At 39.3% G+C, this 22,250-nt stretch overlaps 1 protein-coding gene across 2 annotated transcripts in view; it reads left to right on the top strand.

The window, feature by feature from the left end:
• Positions 1 to 569: 569 nt before the first annotated feature.
• Positions 570 to 22,250, top strand: part of Ccdc34 (coiled-coil domain containing 34) — a 31,465-nt gene continuing 9,784 nt past the window's right edge. Inside the window, exons 1-3 of one of the 2 annotated variants that reach the window (XM_052183158.1) lie at positions 570 to 957; positions 4,700 to 4,820; positions 17,826 to 17,933. In XM_052183158.1, coding sequence (XP_052039118.1) covers positions 611 to 957; positions 4,700 to 4,820; positions 17,826 to 17,933 — 576 coding nt within the window. In that variant the 5' untranslated portion in view covers positions 570 to 610. Of the gene's footprint in view, positions 958 to 4,696; positions 4,821 to 17,825; positions 17,934 to 22,250 lie in introns of both variants that reach the window. The other variant, XM_052183157.1, reaches the window with a different exon arrangement.

A 22,250-nucleotide genomic window follows, 5' to 3' on the forward strand; every position in this document is an offset into this window, starting at 1 on the left:
ACGGATCTCGTATGGACATACTGGAGTGTGGACACAAACGCTTTGAAAGACTAGAAAGTTAACACACCCTGATAAAACTGATTATGTTGACAGATGCTGCCCATACAGTGACTGTCCACAGAGGATTCTTTGCTCAGATAAAGTTCCCTAGACTGCAGCCTCACGTAAAACAATCAAAACAAACAAACAAACAAACAAAAAGAACGAAAAATAATCACGAGTGCTAGTTTTTTATGATCCTGACCTTATATGAGAGAGGCGAAATAACCATGGCACTGGGCTGCCTTTTCCCTTTAAAGAATCTGCTTTAGTGACACCAACACGTGTCGTGTGCCAACACCACAGCAAACACAATACTCAGGAAAGCATCAGGACCAGGCAGACGACTGGGGAGACGCCGAGCCGACGCTGTCAGTCCAGAACCTTCCAGACCTACCTGGACCGAGGAAGCCAAGCTCCGCAGCCGGGACAAAGCCGCTTGCTTTGTCTACAAGCGTCGCTATGACAACGCGGCCTAAAGCTGGCGCTGATTGGCCGGAGGGCGCGCGCGGAGCCTTCTGGGAGAACGCGCCGCCGGCGCTGCTCGGGCCGTTTGAACTTGGCGGGCCTGATGCAGGCGGCAGGGCCTTGGCGGGCCGCCTCTCCTGCTCGGTGCACTCGCTACCTCGCCCGCTGCAAGCCGGGCTTCCGGCCCTCCTCGAGCTTTGTCGTCGACCTCTTAGTGGATTCCCGGGGTCCAGGACTGGAGGATGTGGCGGTGACCGAGTGCTTGTCGCCGCCGCCTCTGAGCTGCAGCAACTCCACCCTGTCCCTGTTGTCTCCCCTTGGCCACCAGAGCTTCCCGTTTGGCGCCGACGACAGTGATGGGGAGGATGAAGAGGCCCTGGACGAAGATGCCCGTGAGTCAGAGGCCACGGTGGAGATCTTGGAAGGAATAGAGTTACAGGGGCGCTCCAGGTAAACTCAAGGCCCGGCCCTCACAGCCCTTGTCAGGACTCCTTAGACATGGCATTCAGAACGCTTTATTGCTTATACAGCCGTATTCAAACTGTTTTCAAACTCAAAGGCTGTGTGCAGCGCCATGCATCCTGGGGTGCTGGGCAAATTCTTACAAATGGTCACTGATTTCCCATGATTCCTAGTTCCTTTTCCTGAGACTGACTGTTAAAAGTCTCAGTTTCCCTAGAAACTTACTGTACACAGTCACAAACACACAAAACTTGCTGCCAGGAGTCTTTAAAATCCTCAAAAACCACGTTGTCGACTCCAGAGCTCTTGCGCAATAAACTTAGCATAAAAAAAAATGTGTAGTTGGTGCTGGGTTGTTGTTTTTGTTTTTTTGTTTTGTTTGTTTGTTTTTTGGATTTGGTTTTTTCGAGACAGGGGCTGTCCAGGAACTCACTCTGTAGACCAGGCTGGCCTCGAACTCAGAAATCCCCCTGCCTCTGCCTCCCAAGTGCTGGGATTACAGGTGTTCGCCACCACCCGGCTGGTGCTGGGTTGTTGTAAGTGGGTGCTTTTAATATCAAGATGCCTGTGATGTTCATACTTTTCAGAGACGAACTGATCTGAGTAAGAACATTTAATGGAATAGTGAGTGTTCATGGGGGGGCGGTGGTGGTTAGTTAATAACACCATCTTAATGTTTACTTACATTGATTCATTCAGCAAACATTTACTGTTTTGCCACATATTAGTGTAAGTAGAGGGGACCATAAATAAGATATACAAGACTTACATTATCAAGAAAGGAAAGTCCAAATCATTTCACAAATAACCAAACTTTATTAGCATACAGATAGTCTACTTGGCTTGGATAGAGCTCAGTGTTTAAGAGGGCTAACTGCTCTTGTAGACGACCCGGGTTCACTTCCAAGTATCTTCCTCATTGGGTGGTTCACAATCACCAGTGACTCTCGTTCCAAGAAATCTGAGGTTCTCTGTCTCCTTCTGGCACCTGCATGCTTATGCACTTGGTGCACATAAACTCATACACAGTGCATATATACTCATAAATGAAAATGAACCTTTGAAAAGGTGGGGATGAGAAGATAAATTTTTTTAAGCTCTGTCTCAACTTCTCAGGAGCCAAAGTGCTTACCAACAGGGAGCCTGCTAGGGAGGAACTAGGCCTCTTTGGTTCTCATTCAAAGCCTGAATAAGCTGATAGGACCTAGTTTTAGCCTGCTTGCACACATCAGTCCTTAGTCAAAGGACTAGTTAAGACTACATCTGAAAAAAAATGCAGATTTATTAGGTTTTGTGGAGACAAAGGACAGGATTTCACTTTTAGGGCAAACCTTTAGACAGCATAGAGTTATGAAACATTTATCAACCTGCAGTTCAGCAAACCAGAAACATGAAGTCTGGATCAATTTGCTAAAAGAAGGAGCCAACTCAGGAGTATGGATTTTATGCTAAAGGTAAAAGGCTTACTGAAGAATGTTTGAGGTGATACAAGGATTCTTTTAAGGGGTGAACCTGGATACAACTGTTAAGAGTGGTTTGAAAGAGGGAAAAGACCATTTATTGTAAGGTTGGAGAAGAGGGTGGCTTGAAAAAAAAAAAAACAGGCTGTAGATATGTTCCTACAAGTGGCCATATGTATGTAGAATGTGGGATCATGTGGAGTTAAAAATGGAAGTGTCTGGTTTTGGTGACTGGTTAGGTGTGGGTACTCTTCACTAAGGACTGGAAGAAAAGTGAACTTTTGGGGGGGTGGAGGCTGGGATGAGTGCTCCAATGATTGGATTTATTTTGCACTAACTTTAATAGCTGGATGATTGGAAAGAAGTCTGGAACCCAAAAAAGGTCTGAGCTGTATTGCTGATGTAATGAAACTTGATGTAGAACAAGATGAGGTCATTCTACAAGACTGAAAAAGAGGGAAGTGTATAAATAATATGTCAGCAGTGTCTCTTTCCATACAGAATACAGATCCCATAAAGGTGTGACTAGACAAATAATAGCAGGAAAATGAGTAAACTTAATCTATAAAGTAGAGAAAAATTACATAATACAGTTGATTGAGGTCATTGTTTGCTAGACGGAACACTATAAACATAGGGAGCTAGGGTCTATAGTAAACTAGATTTTAGGAATAAGGGAGATGCATCTGGTAGAATGCTATCTAAGATAAACATTGAATTTAATCATCAGCATCACAGTGTTTTGTGTTTGCTTGTTTATTTGTTTGTTTCTAAAGGAGGCTGTAGAGATGGCTCAGTGGTTAAGAACACACACTGCTGTTGTGGAGGACATGATTTGAGTTCCACATCTGATGTTCACAACTGCCTGTAACCCAGCTTCAGGGCACCTAACTAATACATTTTTCTGTCCTCTGTTGGCACAGTACTCATGTGTACATACATGATACAGACACATGCATTCTGTTTTGGACCCTGAGTAGTCTTTTCTATGGAGCCTGGTTTTTAAGCTTTCTTGTGAACATTCCATTAGCCAAGTTGCTCTGCTCTTAGATTTCCTTGCCTAGAAGAGTTACAGAAGACCTATGGTGGGAATGGAGACTGACAGGAGACCAATAGCCTGAAGAGTTGTAGATTCACTAAGAAACTGGCAAAGGCAATCAACCACAATACTTAGTTTGCTCCAGTCCCTGGGTTCAATTCCCAGCATGAAAAATTAGAGAAAACAAAGAAAAAAAAAAGCCATAGTAGTAGACAAGGATCATTTTCTTTGCAACTTTTAATTTTAAAACAATTTCAAACTTAGAAAAAATTGAGGGACTTAGCAAATTTGTTTCCTCCTTTACCCAGAATCCCTGATTATAACACATTTTCTTTGTATTTACTCCGTATGTATATGCATTTTTTTCTGATGTTCCCTTGAAGAGAAAAAGGTCTAGTTAGGATTACATGTAGTAATTAGCTGTCCAAGTAGGACTTTTCAGAATTAAAAAAAAAAAGCCCCTTTTGCCAAGATGGCGCTGAAAGCGAAGAAGGAAACTTCAGCCCCTCTCAAAACCCGAACCAAAGCAAAGGCCTTGAAAGCTAAGAAGGCAATGTTGAAAGTCTTCCACAGCCTCAAAAAGTACAAGATCTGATGTCACCCATCTTCTAGCAGCCCAAGACCCTGTGACTCCAAAGGCAGCCAAAATATTCTCAAAAGTGCACCCAGGAGAAACTAGCTTGACCAGTGTGCTATCATCCAATGCCCCCTGACCACCCAGTCAGCCATGAAGATAGAGGACAACAACACCCTTGTGTCCATTGTGGATGTCAAGGCCAGCAAGCACCAGATCAAACAGGCCATGAAGAAACTCTGACATTGATGTGGCCAAAGTCAATACCCTGGTAAAGCCTGATGGAGAGAAGGCTATGTTCTCTTGGCTCCTGATGCTGATGCTCTAGATGTTGCCAGCACGACTGGGACCATCTGAGCAGTCCAGGTGGATCCTTCTAAATAGACACTTTTTTTTTTTCACCATAAAGAAAAAAAAAGAATGAAAAAAAGTCAACAATGCTGAAATTGACGCAGATGGATTGGTTTGGAATGCTCCCATGGATTGTTAAATAGTGTGGTTTTAGAAGTAAAGGCAGTTTGATGGGTAAAGTCATTCAAATGGATTTGTAAAAATGAAACTATTAGAAATATTACATTTTTGTTTTCATTTTATAGCTGTATGTTTCTAAGTGAGAAGAGTTCTCTGTAATAAGTGTTCCCCTTCTCTTTCTAGTAGTTATGAAGTTGAGTCCCAGGACAAACAGAAATTACAGGATAGCAGTCTGACGCCATGGGAGATGTGGTTTGTTGGCAAAGAGAAAGAAGAGCGTGGCCGGCTACAGCAGAAAGTTCTGGAGGTAAACTAAACTGTCTTTTCACTGAAACCTGGACCCACAGAGATCGACCTGTCTCTGCTTCCATGCCCAGCCAACCTTTCTATTTTAATCTTCATATTCAAATATAGCCAAAGAATACTAAAGGGATCTCTTATTTGAAAGGAAATAGATCAGACTTTCTTATAACCTGCATTTTCTCCTGTTAGATACTAATATAGTTCCACATCATTGAAAATATTTTTGTGTTCTGAGAATTGAACATCCTTAGCAAGTGATTTTGCATTAGACCCCCCCAATTCTAATTACTTTTTGATATTTTAAAATGGCTTCCAGATGTTATATATAGAATCTATTAAATATGTATCAAAATTTGTTCACTATGTGGAGATTTTATTTTCATCTCTTAGTAACCATGTTAGCATAAAACTCATAGAAACTAAAGCCTTTATAGTATTAGAATAAATTTTCCTTATCAGTTTTGAAACTATTTTTGTATTGGATTTTTTGCTAAGTTGAAAGTCACAAGTCAGGAGACTTGGCATAACTCAAATAGTTGTGGGTACCATTTCATTCAGTTGTTTCCTATTACACACTACTCTGTATTGTAGAATGTAAATCAATTCCTGGAAAAGTACAGTGTGAGGGAAGCCCTTCCTTGTTAACAGGATTTTAAAAAGACCTTATGGTTGGTATGAGGAAGGCTTAATAAGAGCCCCAGTTATAGCCTTTTCACTTGCTGGTTGGCATTGCTAAGTGATGCAAACTTTTGTACTTCAGTTTGTCCATCTATACAAGAGAGTTGAAATTGTATGTGTCACTGGATTTTTATAAAGATTAAATGAAAAAAAGCATGAAAATGACTGATTTTGGTTTTATTGGTATTATTTGTATCATTGCCATCATGATCATCTTAATGTTTTTTAAATTTATTTTGCATATTAACTTGTATTTTGAGACCCAGACTAGAGTCTTATCTTATTAACCTAGCAACGCCGCCCTCCCTACCCTGCCCCCCACCCCAGTATTGGGAATCAAATCTAGGACCCTCTACATGCTAGACAAACACAGTTACTAACATATACTTATTGGCTCAATATATTAAAATATTTGTTCAGGGCTGAAGATACAGTTTAATTGGTAGAATACTTATCTACTATCGATGAAGGCCAGGGGTCCTTTTCCAGAATGACATAAACCTGATAGGTGTGATGATACATGCCTGTCTCAACTGCATTTCCAGTATTTGGGAGGTAGAATTGGAAGGATCAGAAGTTCAAGGTCATCCCATAGAGTTAAAATAAAAGTAGTCAGTAGAAATACTTCTGTGACAGTGCTCCATACCCAAGTGGTGCAGGGAGGCAGCTTAACCACCCAGGAATGTGGAGAGACCGACCTGCACAGGTAGAACCACCCCTGCTGCTCAGAGGATCACGCCAGGAACCCTCTGGCGGAAGCCTTCCAGTTTGAGTCTCCAGCTTGGGACCACCCTCTGCCACTGAGCACCATATCCAAGTGATGCAAGGAAGTAACTAACCTCTCAGGAGTGCAGAGAGGCCAGACAGCACAGATAGGACTGCCCCTGCTTCTCAGAGGAAACAGCCAGAAATCCTGAGGACACAAGAGCCTGGGAGCAGCCTAGGAAAGGAGTCTTCTAGTTTCTGCCTGCACCCAGAATTGATCAGGGCCATAGAGCTATATACCCAAATACAACCACAAGAGAGCGTGTCTCTCAGGACTACCTACATATCTGTGTACACAGGGAGAATGGGTCTATCAGGAGCCACAGATACACAGGCTTGCATGACAGATAAACCACAGTCAAAGACAGCAACACCAGCTAACACCAGAGATAATCAGATGGAAAAGGCAAACGCAAGAACATTACCAACAGAAACCAAGGCAATATGGCACCATCTGAACCAAATTTTGCCACAACAGCAAGTCCTGGATACCCCAACACACCAGAAAGGCAAGATCTGGATTTTAAATCACATCTCATGATGCTGATAGAGGATTTCAAGAAGTACATAAATGACTCCTTTAAAGAAGTAAAGGAGAACTAGTCAACAAAAGCCCTTAAAAAGGAAATAAAAATCGCTTTAAGAAATACAGGAGAACATGGGTCAACAGACAGAAGTTCATAAAGAGGAAACACAAAAACCCCTTAAAGAATTACAGGAAAACACAAACAAGTGAAGGAACTGAACAAAACCATCCGGGATCTAAAGATGGAAGTATAAACAGCTAAGAAATCATAAAGGGAGACAACTCTAGAGATAGAAAACCTTGACAAGAAATCAGGAGTCATAGATGCAAACATCAACAACCGAATATAAGAGATAGAAGAAAGAATGTCAGGTGCTGAAGATAACCATAGAAAGCATTGACTCAACAGTCAAAGAAAATGCAAAACGCTTGCAACCGAAAACATCCAGGAAAGCCAGGACACAATGAGAAGACCAAACCTAAGGATTATAAGTATAGAAGAGAGTGAAGATTTACAGCTTAAAGTGCCAGTTAAATATCTTCAACAAAATTATAAAAGAAAACTTCCCTAACCTGAAGAGAGAGATGTCTGTGAACATACAAGAAGCCTACAAAACTCCAAACAGATTGGACCAGAATTAATATGTACCTCCTGTCACATATTAATCAAGTCACCAAATATATCAAAGAAAGAAAGAATATTAAAAGGAGTAAGGGAAAAAGGCCAAGTAACATAAAGGAAGACCTATCAGAATTACACCAGACTTCTCACCAGAGACCATGAAAGCAAGAAGATCCTGGGCAGATTTCATGCGGCGGACTCTAAGAAAACACAAATGCCAGCCAAGACTACTATACCCAGTAAAACTCTCAATCACCATAGATGGAGAAACCGAGATATTCCATGATAAAACCAAATTTGCACAATATATTTCCACAAATCCAGCCCTACAAAAGATAATATATAGAAAACACCAATATAAGGAAGGAAACTACACCATAGAAAAAGTAATCTTTCAACAAACCCAAAAGAAGATAACCACACAAACATAAAAATAACAGGAAGCAACAATCACTATTCCTTAATATCTCTTAACATCAATGGACTCAATTCCCCAATAAAAAGACATAGACTAACAGACTGGATACTGTAAACAGGACCAGTGTCAAAGACAAACACTACCTCAGAGTAAAAGGCTGGAAAAAATTTTCCAAGCAAATGGTCCCAGGAAACAAGCTGGAGTAGCCATTCTAATATCAGATAAAATTGACTTTCAACCAAAAGTCATCAAAAATAACATGGAAGGACACTTCATACTCATCAGAGGAAAAATTTACCAAGAACTGTCAATTCTGAACATCTATGCTCCAAATGCAAGGGTCCCTCATTTGAAAAAGAAACTACTAAAGCTCAAAGTATACATTGCACCTCATGGTACCTTCTCCAAAATCCACCATATAATTGGTCAAAAAACCAGACCTCAACAGATATAAGAGCGAACTAATCCCATGCCTCCTATCAGATCACTATGGAGTAAGGGTGGTCTTCCATAGTGACAAAAACAACAGAAAGCCCACATACATATGGAAGCTGAACAGTGCTCTACTCAATGCCTTGGTCAAGGAAGAAATAAGGAAAAAAATGAAAGACTTTTTAGAAATTAATAAAAATGAAGTCACAACATACCCAAATTTATGGGACACAATGAAAGCAGTGCTAAGAGGAAAACTCATAGCTCTGAGTGCCTCCAAAAAGAAACTGGAGAGAGCATATACTAGCAGCTTAACAGCACACCTGAAAGCTTTAGAACAGAAACAAGCTAATACACCCAAGAGGAGTAGAAGGCAGGAAATCATCAAAATCAGGGCTGAAATCAACCAAGCTGAAACAAAAAGAACCATACAAAGAATCAAGCAAACCAGGAGCTGGTTCTTTGGGAAAAATCAATAAGATAGATAAACCCTTAGCCAGACTAACTAGAGGGCACAGAGACAGTATCCAAATTAACAAAATCAGAAATGAAAAGGAAGCTATAAGAACAAACTGAGGAAATTCAAAAAATTATCAGATCCTACTACAAAAGCCTACAATCAACACAACTGGAAAATCTGGATGAAATAGGCAATTTCCTAGGCAGATACCAAATACCCAAGTTAAATCAGGATCAGATAGACCATTTAAAAGGTCCCATAACCCCTAAAGAAATAGAAGTGGTCACTGAAAGTCTCCCAACCAAAAAAATCACCGGACCAGTTGGTTTTAGTGAAGAATTCTATCAGACCTTCAAAGAAGACCTAACACCAATAGTTTGCTCTTCAAACTATTCCACAAAATAGAAACCAAAGGAACACTACCCAGTGAGTTCTATGAAGCCTTAATTACACTGATACCAAAGCCACACAAAGATCCAACAAAGAAGATAACTTCAGACCAAACTTCCTTATGAATATGGATGCAAAAATGCTCAATAAAATTCTTGCCAACCGAATCCAAGAACACATCAAAACGATCATTCACCATGATCAAGTAGGCTTCATTCCAGGGATGCAGGGATGGGTCAATATCCATCAATGTAATCCACTACATAAACAAACTCAAAGGAAAAAAAAAGCACATCGTCATTTCATTAGATGCTGAAAAAGCATTTGACAAAATTCAGCATCCTTTCATGTTAAAAGTCTTGAACAGATCATAAATTCAAGGCCCATACTGAAACATAGTAAAAGCAATATACAGCAAACCAGTAGGCAACATCAAACTAAATGAAGAGAAACTTGAAGTAATCCCACTAAAATGGGGGACAAGACAAGGCTGTGCACTCTTTCCCTATCAATTTAATATAGTACTTGAAGTTCTAGCTAGAGCAATTAGACAACAAAAGGTCAAAGGGATACAAATTGGAAAGGAAGAAGTCAAATTATCACTATTTGCAGATGATATGACAGTATACTTATGCGATCCAAAAGACTCCATCATATAACTCCTACAGCTGATAAACAACTTCAGCAAAGTGACCGAATATAAAACTAATTCAAACAAATCTGTAGCCTTCCTATACTCAAAGGATAATCAGGTTGAGAAAGAAATTAGGGAAATGACACCCTTCACAATAGTCACAAACAATATAAAGTATCTTGGTGTGATTCTAACCAAACAAGTGAAAGATCTGTATGACAAGAACTTCAAGTCTCTGAAGAAAGAAATTGAAGAAGACCTCAGAAGATGGATAGATCTCCCGTGCTCATGGATTGGCAGGAATAATATAGTAAAAATGGCCATCTTGCCAAAAGCAATTTACAGATTCAATGCAATCCCCATCAAAATCCCAACTCAATTCTTCATAGAGTTAGAAAGAGCAATTCTCAAATTCATCTGGAATAACAAAAAACCCAGGACAGGTAAAACTATTCTCAACAGTAAAATCATTATCCCAGACCTCAAGCAGTACTACAGAGCAATAGTGTTAAAAACTGCATGGTATTGGTACAGTGACAGACAGGTAGATCAATGGTATAGAATTGAAGACCCAGAAATGAACCCACATACCAATGGTCACTTGATTTTTGACAAAGGAGCTAAAACCATCCAGTGGAAAAAAGACAGCATTTTCAACAAATGGTGCTGGCTCAACTGATGGCTAGCTAGTAGGCAGAAGAATGCAAATTGATCCATTCTTATCTCCTTGTACTAATCTCAAGTCCAAGTGGATCAAGGACCTCCACATAAAACCAGACACACTGAAACTAATAAGAAAGAAACTGGGGAAGAGCCTTGAATATATGGGCACAGGGGAAATTTTCCTGAATAGAACACCAATAGCTTATGCTCAAAGATCAAGAATTGACAAATGGGACCTCATAAAATTACAAAGTTTTTGTAAGGCAAAGACACTGTCAGTAGGACAAAATGGCAACCAACAAATTGGGAAAAGATCTTTACCAACTCTACATCTGACAGAGGGCTAATATCCAATATATACAAAGAACTCAATAAGTTAGACTTCAGAGAGCCAAATAATCCTATTAAAAAATGGGGTACAGAACTAAACAAAGAATTTTCACCTGAGGAATATCAAATAGCTGAGAAGCACCTAAAGAAATGTTCAACATCCTTAGTCATCAGGGAAATCCAAATCAAAACAACCCTGAGAGTTTACCTCAAACCAGTCAGAAGGGCTAAGATCAAAAACTCAGGAGACAGCAGGTATTGGCAAGGATGTGGAGAAAGAGGAACACTCTTTTACTGCTGGTGGGATTGCAAGCTGGTACAACCACTCTGGAAATCAGTCTGGCAGTTCCTCAGAAAACCAGGCATGATGCTACCAGAGGATCCTTTTATATCTCTCTTGGTCATGTATCCAGAGGATTCTCCAGCATGTAATAAGGACACATGTTCCGCTATGTTCCTAGCAGCCTTATTTATAATAACCAGAAGCTGGAAAGAACCCAGATGTCCCTCAATGGAGGAATGGATTCAGAAAATATGCTATATTTAAGCAATGGAATAACAGCTATTAAAAACAATTCATCAAATTCTTATTCAAATGATTGGAATTGGAAAATATCCTGAGTGAGGTAACCTAATCACAAAAGAGCACACACGGTAAGTGGATATTAGCCCAGAAGCTTGGAATACCCAATACACATTTCACATATCAAAAGATGCCCAAGGAGGAGGAAGAACAAAGTATGGATACTCTGGTCCTTTGTAGAAGGGGGGACAAAATACCCACAGAAGGAGGTAGAGACAAAGGGTAGAGCAGAGTATGAGGGAAAGACCATCCAGAGACTACCCCACCTAGGGATCCATCCCATTTATAGTTCCAAAACCCAGACACTATTATTGATGCCCACAAGTGCTTGCTGATCTGAGCCGGATATAGCTGTTACCTGGGAGATTCCGCTAGTGCATGACAAATACAGAGGGAGTCACTCTCAGCCAGTCATTGAACTGAGTACAGGGTCCCCAATGGAGGAGCTAGAGAAAGGACCCAAGGAGCTGAAGGGGTTTGCAGTGCCATAGGAGGAAGAACAATATGAGTCACCCAGTACTCCCAGAACGTCCAGGGACAAAACCATCAACCAAAGAGTACACATGGAGTTAACCATGTCTCCCAACACATAGGCAGCAGAAGATAGCCTTGTTAGACACCAAAGGGAGGAGAAGCCCTTGGTCCTGGAAAGGCTCGATGCTGCAGTGTAGAATACCAAGACAGGGAAGCTGGAGGAATAGGGGGGAGAGGAGATGGTTTATGGGATTTTCAGGGGGGGTCAGTAAAGGGGGCAACATTTGAAATGTAAATAAAGAATATATATATTTATAAAATAAATACTTATGCATAGTAACAAGTCTATTCGTTTTATTATGCAGAATATGAATATGTATATACATATGTATTTGAAGTGCCTCAGTTTTGGCAATAGCTGGTACTGTATTTAGGTTTTGATTGTTTTTAACCCATTGAATTGATACTAGATTCACAGTCTGATTTACTACCTTGTAGTAATCCAGAGAGGCCACTGGGGTATTTATGGCTTTGTCTGGACCCTCCCTACAAGTCACTTGTTAAGACAAAAGGAGTTACTTGAAATCCTTTTCCTCAGTATATACAGAAGAAGCTTCTTAAATTAGAGAAAAGTAGTAAGAGTGCCTGGTTTGTGGAGTCGTATAGAACAAGGCTGAAATGGTAGTGTGGGAAAGCTGTTTACATTCTTACATAGCCATGGTTTCTTCATCCACAAGCCAGACATTAGCAATAGATTTGTTAATGACATGCATTTGAGCCATACTTTCTATTTTCCAAACTTCAGGCTTTGAGCAGATTCTTCTGTGCTTTGATGAAAGGGAGAGAGCATGCTGTTGGCTTATGGCTGGATATATAGAAAACACTCAATACAAGTTGGATATTATTGGGTGTGAAAGCTGATAATTACTAGGAAAAGCTGTTTTGAGAACAAATTATCACAATATAAAATCCATGCCACAAATATCAAACATACAGAAGGATATAATTATTTGTAAGGATTAAATCCTTTCCATGTTTTGGATTATTTATTTTTAATAATCCAATAATGCAGTATTTTTGTCTGATTTTTTAAAATTTTGCTTTTTTGTTTTTTGTTTTGTTGTTGTTGTTTGAGACAGGTTTTCTCTGTAGTTTTGGCTGTCCTAGAACTTACTCTGTAGACCAGCCATCTCTTGAATGTATAGAGATCCACCTGCCTCTTCCTCCCAAGTGCTGGGATTAACAGTATGTGCCACATTTGTCCAGCTTTTGTCTGATTGGTATGTAGCAGTCATGCCAGGGCTATCAACATGTAGGGTGACTGACCATTTAGCTTTTTGCCAGCTTATTTTGAGTAATCAGTACATTTGTCATGCTTTTCATTTTGTTTCATTTTCTGCTTTCTTTATTGCATTTCCTCTTTGCTTTTATAATCTATATCACAAGAAGCACAGATTTTAAAAATAATTTGTTGATGTATTTTTTTATATGTGAGTGCTCTGTCTTCATGCACACTGGAAGAGGGAATTAGATCCCATTACAGATGGTTGTGAACCATCTTACTTAACTCAGAACCTCTGAAAGAAGACTCAAGTGCTTACAGTGCTCTCTCTCCCAGATTTTTTTTCCTTAAACCACAGGAATAGTGCATCTCAGATTCCTCTCAAAGCTAAAATCAGGAAGTCAGAGAAGTAATTCGTTAAAGTTTCAGTTAGTGGAAAAGTTAGGACTAAAAATGTTTTCCAATATAAATGCCTTTCTTCACAATATCAAGATGTATTTTAGAAATAAGTGAGTCAGCCTTAAAATTTATTTACTTTTTTGACAGTTTGAGTTAGTCTAGTTTTTTAAATGTATATATATCCCAGAGTATCCTTGAACTTGCTGTGTCATCCTGACTGACCCCGACCTCAGTGTTTATCCTGCTTCAGCCTTCTGAATGCTAGGGTTTCAGTTGTAGATTACCACACTTGGCTTAACTATTCAATTATTTAATTAGTGCATGTTTGTTGTAGAGTGATGAGTTTTGTCATGAGATTTTTGTTCGAGTATATACTGTACTTTAACCCTATCCTTCCCACTACCCTATTCTCCTCTTTCTTCTCTCACTAGTCTTTTCTCAAATCTCTGACATTTTCTTCTTTTAAAATTTCAAAAAGATTTATATGGTAAGTTGGATCATTAAAAAGATTAGCCTCATTCATTACTTAGTGTCTGATTCCATCAACAGACATATTCATTTTAGATATTTCTGTTAGAGTTATAATTATATTAGGTCATTAAAATTACCCACTTATAAAATTTAAATATTTTTGAATGTCAGTATCATAAAAGCCAGCACATTGGACTCCACAGGTTGTTTGTATTTTTTTACATTTTAAATAATTTGAATAATTCCTATCTAGATTCTCTATGGCCACTTTTTAGGGTTATTTTTAGTGAGTGAGTGTGTGTGTGTGTGTGTGTGTGTGTGTGTGTCCGTGTTTATATGTATGCAGATGCCTTTGGAGTCTGTAGAGGGCACTGGACTCCCTGGAGCTCTAGTTAGAGGAGGTTATGCTCCACCTAATGACAGTGCCAGGCACTGAACTTGGGTTCTCTGCAAGAACATGCTTTCAACAGCTGAGCCATCTGTCTAGACTCATTCTGTCTGTTTCTTTAGTTCCACTAGTTAACTTTATATGTGAATATGAGTTCAAACTTGTAAAATATCTATTTTTTAATAAACCAGGTGGTTTTCCATTCTTTTTCCTTACCACATTACCTTTGGCCATTTAACTGATTTATTAGCTTTGGATAAAGCAATCAGGTGGGATATAGAGTAGCCAGAGCTTTTTTTTTGTTTTATTTTTAACTGTTACCTTCAGTAGCTAAAACTTCTTTGCATGTAGTTATAATATATTGAAATACATATTCATGCTGATTTTATTCTTACCGTAAAGTGTGTACTTGATGGAAAAATAGTGACATTTGAACTTTAGTGGTATACCAGCAGTCCATGTAGAGCTTTTGAGTGAAAACTCCTGCCCTGGAAGAGGCCTACATTGGTGATGAACAGATGGAGTGAGTGCCAGGCTTAGAAAAGATTCGTGTTTTTAGAATGTGATGGGTATTTTGGATGGGTGGGAAAATTATTTAAAAAGATCCTCTGGAACTGGACCACTACTTTAGGTCAGTGTTAGCATTTTCTGTGTGTTATTGAATCTTCTTTAGCCCTTAGACTAATTGCTAATTGGCAACCATAAAGCAGAGTCTAAGATCTGAGTAACACTCTTTGCAATTGTTGATTATTTGAAGAACCTTTCAAAGGACATAAGTATGATCACTCATACCTAATGTACATTTAAACTGTAAAACTGCTTCTAACTCTGAGAACATGGCTTTAGAGGGCAAGTGTGATACTAGTTTCCTCCTCTTTTTGAGAAAACCCTCCTAATTTGAATACTGTGAAGTGAGAATTCATGGCAAAGGGGTGATTTAGAGTTCTCATTGACAAAGAATGATGAAAATGATTAATGGCTTGAAAACTATTCTGAGGAAGACTGACTAGGAAATTGTTGGGCACCTGTTAAATGGGGAGGATTATATGGAGTTGTGTCTGAAAAAAAGAAAAATATATCTGTATACACACCCTGTGTACATGCATACAAATACATATATGTAGATAAGTCTCTACATATAAATCTGATAGTTATATAAACATTTCATAAATCAGTGCTTATTAATGCAGTGCTGGGGTTAGTACTGAGCCCTAGGTTCCAGTGGGACCCAGTTCTCAAAGCACAAGATACAAGCTAAGTCCTGTGAACTGTCTCAGTGGCTAACGGTGCTGGCCTACAAGCCTGAGTCGCAGATCCCACAGTGGAAGGAGTAAACCGATTCCTGAATGTTGTCAGTGGCATCCATGTACCCACACTTCACACGAATGCATTATGTGAGCATTGCACATGTAGGCACACAGACAAACACACAACTACCCAGCTCATATTAGCTATATAGCAATTCTTTAAAAGTGTATTATATAAGTAATCAAGGAATAATAGCTAGTTAGTAAAGAAGTCTTAATAATACTAAGATCAAAATTTGCTTTTAGAGGGTATTTACAAGTTGAGTTTGTAAAGTGTTTGTAAAGTTGAGTTTCTGAGTGAAAGAGACAGCTGTCTTTTACCCAGTAGAATTTAGACAAGCACTCATGTAAAACCGCCAGCCTGTGATTTGTTCTGAAGTGAAAAAAGTTTGTTCGTGTGTAAGTTTTATTTCATTTAAGGTATTGGAATTATACTGAGAGAAAACTGTCTTTATTTGCTAGTCTGCTCAAATAGGTAGGTTTAGGGGAAGGGAAGGATGAGTAAGAAAGTAGACCAATGGAACATAGGAAATTTGTATCTGATTATTAATAACTAAGGAGAGAGAAGACAGGTAGTCAGCAGTGATTGATTGTAGAATCCTTTTATTTTATTTTTTAAGATTTTATTTATTATTCAATATATTCTTTATTTTCATTTCAAGTGATATCCCCTTTCCTGGATCCCCCCTCCTTAAAAGTCCCATAAACCTTTTTTCCTCCTCTTGTTCCCCAATCACCTCCTTCCTGTTTCCCTGTCCTGGTATTCCCCTACACTGCTGCACTGAGCCTTTCCAGGACCAAGGGCCTCTTCTTCCTTCTGCTTGGGCATCATTTGATATGTGAATTGTTTCTTGGGTATTTCAAACTTCTGGGCTAATATCCACTTATCAGTGAGTGCATACCATGTGTGTTCTTTTGTGATTGGGTCGCCTCACTCAGGATGACATTCTCCAGTTCCATCCACTTGCCTAAGAATTTCATGAATTCATTGTTTTTAATAGCAATTTTTTTTAATGAGTAGTATTCCATAGTGTAAATATACCACATTTTCTGTATCCATTCCTCCGTTAAGGGATATCTGGATTTTTTCCAGCTTCTGGCTATTATAAATAGGGCTGCTATGAACATAGTGGAGCATGTGTCATTATTACATGCTGGGGAGTCCTCTGGGTATATGCCCAGGAGTGGTATAGCAGGGTCCTCCGGTAGTATAATGCGCAGTTTTTTGAGGAACCACCAAACTGATTTCCAGAGTGGTTGTACCAGCTTGCAACCCCACCAGCAGTGGAGGAGTGTTCCTCTTTCTCCACATCCTCACCAGCACCTGTTTTCTCCTGAGTTTTTGATCTTAGCCTTTCTGACTGGTGTGAGGTGAAATCTCAGGGTTGTTTTCCCTGATGACTAAGGGAAAGAAATGTTGAACATTTCTTTAGGTGCTTTAGGTGCTTCTCAGCACCTAAAGAAATGTTCGGCTGAGATCGTAGAATCCTAGAGAAGTCTAGTTTGAACAGTTTTCTCAACAGTACTTGGGTTTTACTGATGAGTAACAAGTTATGTGGCATTCACCTTGTGTTTTATTAGCCTTACCTTCTTCATTCCTTCTCCCAAGAAAACAACCAGACTTGTTGATTCTGGTGACAGCAAGGCAGTTAAGTAATATGGGATCTGAACATGGTTTTGTTTTGTATTCCAGCATCTGTAAAATCAGTGAAGAAAACATCAGGTTCTTTTTTTTTTTTCTCTAAGGAAAAAAAGTTTATCTATGAACTAAAAATGTAAGGCTAATTTCACTCTTATCCTTTATTTTCATTAAGAATCTAGAAGGGTTTATTTTTTTAAAAAATAACTGTAAAAAAGAAAGTTACAATTCTCTTGAGCTACTGCCAGTACCTCACAGTGATGTTAAAATTTATGTGTGGGAAAGAAGCTGATTTCAATGCAGATAATTTTGCTGAAACTTAGTCTAAGAAACTAGTGTTTTGCTGCCAATCAATTATTAGTATTCCTGTAGAATGACTTAAATGTTGTACCAATGCTTTCATTAATACCAGATTTACTTGAATAATGTCACTAGTGATACATGTCCTATAAGAAGATATATTTATATCTAAGCTAGCCTCAGTGTTTTTATAATTATGTTATTTGGATATTTCTTCTAAGTGTTGCTCTTTGTTTAAAATCTCACAGGAATTAAATCAGCAGATAGAAAAAAGAAAAGAAATGGAAGAACGTGAAAAAAGAAAGATAATTGCTGAAGTAAAGCACAAGGAATGGGTTCAAAAGAAAAATCTGCAGGTAACGAAAACCAAATGCATGCATATATACTTCACATCTCCTACAAAGTCTGCCTTCCTCCCCCATGTAAGACTGCTGAACTCGCTTTTTTATGTAGCCAGACATTGGCTACTTTGTGGGTTCTTCTTTCTTCTACCCTTCTTCACCCCTTTTCTTCCATAGGAGAGAACAAAGTATACAAAGGAAATGGAGCTATATTATTGTTACTTGCTTTCAATTGTTACTTGTACTTCTTGCTGATTAGGGGTGTTGAGTTCCTTGGGACAAGTTTGATCTTTGCTGTTAGGATATCTAATTTCTTCTTGTTGTTGTTCCTTTTTTGTGTACTAATACTTAACAAACCAAAACTATCAGCAACCAACAGCAGCCAGAGAATAACCCATACCACTGTCACCATCACCACCACCACCACCACCACCAACAACAACAACTTCTTGGGACCTTAGCATTTATATATCCTCTGAAGAGTCCCCCAGAATTCTAAGCATTACACAATCACAGAAACTATCTGCAGCTGGCAATAATCAGACCCCAGCTAGAGCAGGAGGCAAATCATAGTCAGCTACCATGGACAGTCTGAATCAGCCCCGTATCTAACACCTGGGTTAAAATGAAAACATAGTCCCATATTTCTTTGTTTTTCAAAGAAACCAAAATTCTCACTACATTTCCCCCTTTTGTGTTTTAAGCCATTACTTGTGCTATGTTTAATAGAAAATTATACACAAACACATTTTCAGTTAAATAAGTGCTTTTTGGATCAGTGGCCAGGGTTTTCAGGACACCTCTCCTGCTCATTTCTAATCTTTATCAGTTTTAATGGGATCTACAGCTTTTCATTTCCTTTGGAAATACAAACAAATCTTCATCCCTGGTGCAAAATTTTTGTAGCCTTCCATTTTGATGTTAACACATCCTTATATAGACTGATTTAAACTTTTTCTATAACCTGGTAACTCTCGGCTGCTCTTGTCTGAAATGGCTCATAATTTTTGTACTGGACTGAGCCTTTTTGTTCTCCTTTTCCCAGTGCTTCTGCCTCCCAAGCACTTCTTCTTCCATGCATAGTTTTTTCAGCTTCACAGCCAATTCTGCAACCCTTTCAGAAGAGAGAGAGCACTTCAGCCATTTTTTATTTCTCAGGCCCCTTCATTTCCACTAGGAATTTTTCCAACTGCTCAGCCATTCTTCTAACCTTTGCAAAACAGAATATAGGAAGAAGAACAAGGAAAAAACAGAAAATCCCCTCTGGGAACAAAGTTTTGGGGGTAGGGTGGAATATATCAGTGGTAGCAACCTCAGTACATTTTTTTGCTGGCATCTTGAAAAGAAATATGCATTCATTTGTTCCCTGCCATTTCCTCTACATTATTTGAAATCAAATTTCCCATTCTGCCTAGACTCTTGTCTGGGCACCACTTCTAACTAGTGTTTGCTAGTTGATGGCTTCTTTTTTCTTCTACCCACTTAACCCCCTAGCCCTAGATAGAGAGAAAAAGGATAAAGGGGACAGGGGCTGTGTTATCGTTAGACTCCTTCCTGCTGATTAGGAACTTTAAGTTCCTTGGGGCAAATTTGATTTTTGCCATCAGGATAATTTCTTCTTGCTTTTTTAAGTGCACAACTACATAAACTGCAACCATTAGCAACCAACAGCAGCCTACCAACAACCCATACTACCAACAACCACTTGACACCCTAGCATTTATACACCCTCTGAAGAATTCCAGAATTCCCAACCCCAGAATTCCAAGTGTTATACAGTCATGGAAACTATCTGCAGCTGGCAAAAGCACATCCCTGTTAGAGCAGATCTTAGTCAGATGCTGTGCACAATCTGAAGCAGCACTGTATTTCATGCCTGGGATTAAAACAAAAACACATTCATAATATTTATGTATTTTTCAAAGAAACCAAAATTCTCACTACATTTTTGTTTTTATGGAGTTTTTGTTTGTTTGTTTTCCCTACTTTCATACACACTTATCAAGTGTCTATCTTCTTCCCTTTTATCTTCCTGCAAGACTATCACTAAGTATATCTTTAGTGGATGTTCAGGGGCGTGGACCTGCATACTGACAGTTCCATACTTGTACACCTAAAGTAACCAATGGCAACATGCCTTATTTTAGAGCCTTTCTTCAGTCTCTGTTTTTCTTGCTACTTCTGTCTCCTCAGACTCTGAGGCATAATCAGAATACTTGTTGTTAAACATTTCCTTTTTATGATTGTTTCTGAGTAGTCTTGATACCTTTTGAGTTCAGCCTCATTGTTCCCTTCCCTGCTTTGGAACACAGGGGAAAATGCCACAGATAAGTTACCCAGAAATAATACTGAGTGAGTAATCTTCTGTCCCTGCAGGATTATTGCTAAAGTCTGAATGACAGTCCCCTAGGTTTCATATCTCTTCTCCATCTTCCGAATGAAAATTTTAGAATTCTAGCCTGACTGGCTGATGCGCTCGCTACACTGTCTTCTGCAATCTAAACTTGCTCTGACATTTCTCCCACCTGTGCTTTCCTTTAATCTGTGATATGCTTTTTCTCTAAGACCTCACAGACATAGCCACAGCCTATCTTCTTTTAATATAGTTTTACTGATCAGTTTTAAGAGGGGAAATGATTTATATTAATTCAAACACAAATAGAAAAAGCATATTTACTGTTTCTCACAGTGGTGAGGATTAACCCACCCGTGGCTTCACATGTGCTAGGAGTCTTGCATTCAGCCACCTATATTCCCATCCCTACATTTTTTATTTTTAAGATACAAGTAGGCTTTTGTTTGTTTTAAGAAATTTTGTCTAGAGCTTTGGCTATACTTTCTAGCCCCAGGAATATATGCCCCTGAGAAATTCCGAGAATGCATCCTTACTTACTGCCTTTTGTTTCCTTACTTTATGTTTCTTTGTTTTTTAAGGTGTGTGTGTGTGTGGGGGGGGCATGCATGCATTTGTGAGTGTAGGTTTGCCTGCGTGCCTAGGCCAGAAGAGGTTCTCAGAACCTGGGAACTGAACTCTGGCCCTCTGAAATAGTAACCAAAGCTCTTATCTTTAGTTTTATGGTTGTTTTTATTTTTAAATGTTTAAAAAACAGATTTTATTGGATCTGCTTTTTCTTCCCAATATATTTGCTTTTTGACAATTTCATATGTGACAATCCTTTCTGGTCACACTCAACTCTGTCCTCTTTTCTCTTCCCACCCTCCCGAGCTCTCCCTCCCATCAAGTCCCCACCCTACTTTCCAGTCTTTTGTTTTGTTTTGTTTGTCTTATATTTATGACCCACTGGTTTTAACAAGGGTCACTCAAATGGGCTTGAGTTTGATATTATCCTTTGAAGCATTAATAACTAGCCAGTTGCTGTTGTTGAAATAATGATTCCTTCTCCTCCGGCATCCTTTGACTGCTGTTAGCTCCCCTGGGCAGGGTGGGAAGGCCCCATGGGCCCTGCCCTCATCTGTGACTACTGGTTTAGTCTTGTGTAGGCATTTTTAAGGCAACAACAGCTGCTGAGTCCATGCATGTCACAGCCATGCCATGCTCATAAGACAGCATATCGTAGCCCTCTTAACTACGGTTCAACTCTTCCATTCCTTTCAGCCTTCTCAGTGTTGCCTGTGCATGCAAGTGTCTTGTTTGATGCTGAGCACTCAGTCATTTGTTCTGAGTACCTTGGCCAGCCACAGGTCTCTGCCTTAACTGCTGTGAGCTGCAAAGAGAAACCTTTTTTTTTTAATGAAGGCTGAAGTCACGACTCACATATGGGTGTAAACATAAATATTTACAAGGCAGTATGACAACATGTCTAATTAATAAGGCAGAAGTCTTCACTAGGTGCACACCTCTCTCTTACGGAGCAGGCCACAGATCCATTCAAAAACAGTTGTGTTACTGTCAAATTAGTAAGCACTTCCTGGCCTGGCAAGTTAGTAATATGTCATATAAGGTCTGGCACTTGGGAAAGCCATTGCTGTCTTTTTGCCCCCAGTTGCTTGCATAGCAACTTGCAGCATTGTGAAGTCTAGCCAGTAGGGAGGACACTTTCTCTTGGGTTCCAGTATGCTTTCTTGGGATTCTGCAACCAAGGTGTGTGGTGTCTTCAGCATTAGGATCTTTGCATCCCACTTTGGTGGGTATAATCTGTATAAGTTTGAAGGCCTCTTACACCTGACACCGAGATTTTCTTTCAATAATCTAACACTTCTAGGATCAACACTGTCTGTTTATGAAGCATACGTCGTCAGGAATCTCCCTTAATCGTTAGAAATTCTTTTTTATGAATCTTTGCAATTTGCATCACTGTTAGTAACTTTGTT

The sequence above is a fragment of the Apodemus sylvaticus genome, chromosome 5 (genome assembly GCF_947179515.1).
Source record: "Apodemus sylvaticus chromosome 5, mApoSyl1.1, whole genome shotgun sequence".
NCBI classification, from domain to species: Eukaryota; Metazoa; Chordata; class Mammalia; order Rodentia; family Muridae; genus Apodemus; species Apodemus sylvaticus.